At 49.7% G+C, this 4,713-nt stretch overlaps 1 protein-coding gene across 1 annotated transcript in view; it reads right to left on the bottom strand.

Annotated features, from left to right (window-relative positions):
- Positions 1–595: 595 nt before the first annotated feature.
- SLC44A2 (solute carrier family 44 member 2) overlaps positions 596–4,713 on the bottom strand; it is a gene marked incomplete at its 5' end in the record, with an annotated part of 13,710 nt that continues 9,592 nt past the window's right edge. Inside the window, 1 exon segment of the mRNA XM_015616491.1 lies at positions 596–3,251. Within this exon segment, the coding sequence (XP_015471977.1) occupies positions 3,145–3,251 (107 nt within the window).

Here is a 4,713-nt window from a genome sequence, read left to right as displayed (position 1 = left end):
GAGGGGAGCGGAGGCCGCAGAGGATCCCCCTGAGGGGACGCGCCCGCGGAGCACCTGAACCCAGCCAGGCCTCCACCGACAACATCCTCCTCTGACAAGGAACCAAAAAGGTTTGACCTCAAAGTGCCTTTTTTTGGAGGGGTTTGATGTGAAAATCGCCTTTTTTGCGAGGGCAACGACCTCAACGTCACATTTATTTCAGAGGGGCTGACCTCAAAACCGCCTTGTTTCGAAGGGGTTTGGCCTCAAAACCACCTTTTCTGAAGGGGTTTGACCTCGAAAATGCAGATTTTTTTTCAGTGGCTTGACCTAAAAACCATTGGATTTTTGAGGGGAACAACCTCAGAGATGTCTTTTTGGAGGCACCTTCTGCTTTTGAACGCCATTAAATAAATTTCACTCCTTAAAATCCTCTCTCCGAGACTCTGGGGCTGAGGGAAAACTGGAAAATTATTCAAGAATCATCCAAAACTCCCCAAAATCAGTGACCCCCCCCCCGACTTTGAAAACAGCGGAACAAATGCTGAAATGGCAATTTTAGGGTGAAAAGTGGTGGAATTGGTGATTTCACAGGGAAGGACACAACAAAACGAGGTCCAAACAGGCACTTTTTTATTGTTGGTGGCAACGCTGACGGAACCGCGCGGAAACTCCGGAGCATCACAGCACCGTTAATGCCTCAAAAACGTGAAAAATTAGTATTTCTGTGTAAAACATCAGCCCCTGCGGGTTTTTTAGCACTTCTTTTGTTTAGGATTTGGGGTTGTTTTCTTTGCAGGCAGAACAATCTGGTTTGTAGGGACAGAAGCAACGTTTCTAGACAGGGAAAAAAGCACTTTTAATCCTAAATTCTGTAATTTAATGCTTTGAACACGGAGTTTTGCCTGAGAGAAGGAAACCAGTCTTGGGGTGAAGCTGTTCCAGACACCAAATTCTCCTAGACAGCTGTCCTCACTCTGGGTTTTCCAAAAAAAACCAAATTTACAGGAATATTTCCCTCACCGCTCCCCATCACCGTCAGTTTTCACCTCTAAAAATCCACTCGGGGCTTATTGGGAATAAAAATCCTTAATTCTCCTCAAATCCTGCGTTGCTGGGAGGCAGCCGAGCCAGCCTGGCTTCCCCAGGAACACATCTCTTCCCAAATTTCTCCTCTCCCTCACCGCTTTTCCTTCCAGATTTCCCAATTCCTGCCGTTTTTTTGCCTTTTTTAAGCAAATAAACCCAGTTCCCTCTGCTCCTCGGTTGTTTCCTGCAGCGTTCCCACACCCAAAGGCTCAGGATTTAGGTGGAAAACGGCTGAAAATCGAAGAGTGAGAGGGAATTTGCCCTCAACATGAACATTCTGAGCAGAAATAAAACCAAAACCGCCCTGAAACCTGCACAGGGAGGGGAAGAAATGAATCCAGAACCAGCATCAGGAGCTGCAGGACACAACACTGGAGGTGCTGGAATGGCTGTAAGTTGGAAAAATGTCATTATTCCCTGAATTATTCCCACTTCTCCCAAACAGGGAGGATTTGCCTCTTTTTAGCTCCATTTGACATTTTTCTGTTCAGCTTTACTGTTACTTTTTTAGCTTTTTTTTCACTTTTTCTGTCTTTCCCTTCACCTTTCCAGTTTTACCTTTTCCTTCATTTTTTTTTTTGGCTTCAATTTTACCTTCCACTCCTCTGTCAGTTGAAAAACGAGGTGGGAAAAGGGAAAATATAGGGAATTTTTTTGTTTAAAAAAAAAATAAATTAGGGAAATTTCAGTGTTTGATTCCAGCACGGGAATCTCTGCCCGGCGGCGTCAGAGAAACCAAAGCTTGACCCCAAAAATTCACTGGAAAAGCTCCAAATAACCCTAACCAAAAAAAAAAAACATCCTGGAAAAGCAAAATATACAAAAGCTCCCCCAAAGCATTGGATAATTCCATAGAAATGCCCCCTGGATGATACAAAAGAAAGGAATTGGGATAAAAAGCAGCCAAAGGGATCCCTCAGCACCAATTCCTGGAGCCCTGAAATGGGGGGGAAGGTGGGATTGGTCCCCCAAATCCTCAGAGTGTTTCTTTAAATCCTTTTTGAACAAATAAACCCAGAAAAAATCCCATTGCTGACGGTGGCTCTGCTCCCGTGGCTCCACCAGGTCTGAGGGTTAATTCTGTTATATTTTAAGCTTGAGTTAATTATATTTTAGAGTTAATTGACCCCTTTTCAGCTCAAAAAATAACTCCCTTTTTCCCCTCCTGGCACGAGCCACCAGGTGTCGGCTGCTACTGGCTTTGCTAAAATCACCGGGAATTAAACCAAAACTCCCCTCCGAGGTCCATCCAAGCCCCCTCCCCACGCTCTGGGGCGGGGGTCCCAAAACCCCTCACCCAGGTGAAGGGAGCTGGGGGAGGCTGTGCCCTAAAGTGACAACTTTTGGGACCAGGCGCAGATTTTTGGGGAGGAATCTGTGGAATCTGCAGGTCCTCGAGCGGCGCCAGAACCGGACAGAGCCAAATTCTGCTCACGGCCCCCTCTCCTTCACCTTCACCTCCCTGCAGCGGCTACAAGAGCATTAATTAGCTTATTCCTAAAAGAATTAATTAATTAGGGCCCAGAACGGGGGCTCTGGGGTGTCAAAAGGGCAGAAAGGGATGGGAAGCGATCCCAGCCCGTCCCGGCTCGAATGAACAACCATAATTAAATATTTTTGGGGGGATCACAAGGAAAACACCCCACGAGGAGCTGCCTGAACCTCCTGGCTCCTTCAACCGTCACCTCTGCGCCCAAATCCCCGGCGATGAGGAAAGGCTGACGCCAAAAGGCTTCACCGGGATCAAAACGGGATCAAAATGGGATCAAAACGGGATCAAAACGGGATCAAAATGGGATCAAAACGGGATCAAAATGGGATCAAAATGGGATCAAACACACCTAAACTCGCTCCGGAGTCGCCGAACCCCAGGAATTGGGATTTCTCCCGTTTATATCACGGGGCCCTGCGGCTCGTTAGCGGCGACAAGCTCGTCATCGTCACCAGCGCAAGGATTTAAGGCCGAGTCGTGAAAAATCCGTGTTTTTACCGATCTCCCCCCGCCAGCGCTGCCGGGAGGGGAGGAACGGGTGGTCCAAGGTCCATGGAGGTGAATTCCACGTGGGACGAGCAGCTCTACGCCTCGGGCTGGCCTTTGTTGGTCTTCTTGAGAAGTTTCCTCAGGTTCTGGGACATGAAATAAGGTTTTTCCGCCGAGCCGTCGTTGCGCTCCAGGTCTTCCACTGCAAAGAGAAATCCCCGGCCCCACGGCGGGGTTGGTGCGAGGTGGAGGCTCCTGGGATCCTCCCAACAACGATTCCCGGATTAAATAAAGCCTGGTCGTGGAACGGGGGGTTTCTCGTCGCAGCAAAGCCCACGGGGATTGAGAAGAGGGAATTTGGGGGGTTTTGTTTCTCGGAGTGAAGTTGGACAGCACCGAGAGCAGGAGGGACCCCTCAGCTCTTTCCAACAGCTCTGGATCCGACGCAAAGCGATTCCCGACGCGCCAAAGAGGTGGGAAAAATCCCAGCCACGGAAAAAACAACACCCCAAAACCAAACAGAGCCACAAAGCCCCAGGCTCCCAACAGCCAGGGGGTGTTTTGAGAGGGATTTGGATCCTTTCCGGGATGGAAACGGGAACGTCGACACTGCGGCTTTGTCCTGGGAGGGTCTGGCCGGGAGCTGTGGCTGAGCCACCAGAGCTGGTTTTTTAAATCTTGATCGTTTCTGGGCTGTCTGGAGGAGAAATCCCAACCCCTCCCGTGCCTGGAGTGAAATCCTCAGAGTCCCAGTGGCCACCAAGTCCCTGTGGCCACCAGGGACGGCTCCTGGCCCGCTCAGGGGACGGGGCTAAAGCAGCGGGTGTGAAGCCAAAGCTCTGCAGCCTCGCCTGGAGTCCTGGGGAGTTTTGTGGTTTGCATAGAGAAGGGGTGAGGAAAAGGGGGAGGAAAGGGCAGGAAAAGGGGGAGGAAAAGGGTGAGGAAAAGGCAGGAAAAGGGTGAGGAAAAGGCAGGAAAAGGGTGAGGAAAGGGCAGGAAAAGGGTGAGGAAAGGGCAGGAAAAGGGTGAGGAAATTACAAGGAAAGAGGTGAGGAAAGGGTAAGAAAAGGGTGAGGAAATTGCAAGGAAAGCAGTGAGGAAAGGGCAGGAAAGGGTGAGAAAATTACAAGGAAAAGGGTGAGGAAACTACAAGGAAAAGGGTGAGGAAGTTGCAAGGAAAGAGGTGAGGAAATTGCAAGGAAAAGGGTGAGGAAAGGGCAGGAAAAGGGTGAGGAAAGGGCAGGAAAGGGTGAGGAAACTACAAGGAAAGAGGTGAGGAAAGGGCAGGAAAAGGGTGAGGAAAGGGCAGGAAAAGGGTGAGGAAAGGGCAGGAAAAGGGTGAGGAAAAGGCAGGAAAAGGGTGAGGAAACTACAAGGAAAAGGGTGAGGAAATTGCAAGGAAAGGGGTGGGGAAAGGGCAAGGAAGGAGGTGAGGAAAGGGCAAGAAAAGGGTGAGGAAATTGCAAGGAAAGCAGTAAGGAAGGGGCAGGGAAAGGGTGAGGAAAGGGCAAGAAAAGGGTGAGGAAATTGCAAGGAAAAGGGTGAGGAAAGGGCAGGGAAAGGGTGAGGAAACTACAAGGAAAAGGGTGAGGAAATTGCAAGGAAAGGGCAGGAAAAGGGTGAGGAAAGGGCAGGAAAAGGGTGAGGAAAGGGCAGGAAAAGGG

This window comes from Parus major, unplaced genomic scaffold (assembly GCF_001522545.3).
Source record: "Parus major isolate Abel unplaced genomic scaffold, Parus_major1.1 Scaffold469, whole genome shotgun sequence".
NCBI classification, from domain to species: Eukaryota; Metazoa; Chordata; class Aves; order Passeriformes; family Paridae; genus Parus; species Parus major.
Note: the sequence above shows the minus strand (reverse complement) of the source record. Positions and strands in the feature narration are given on the sequence as shown.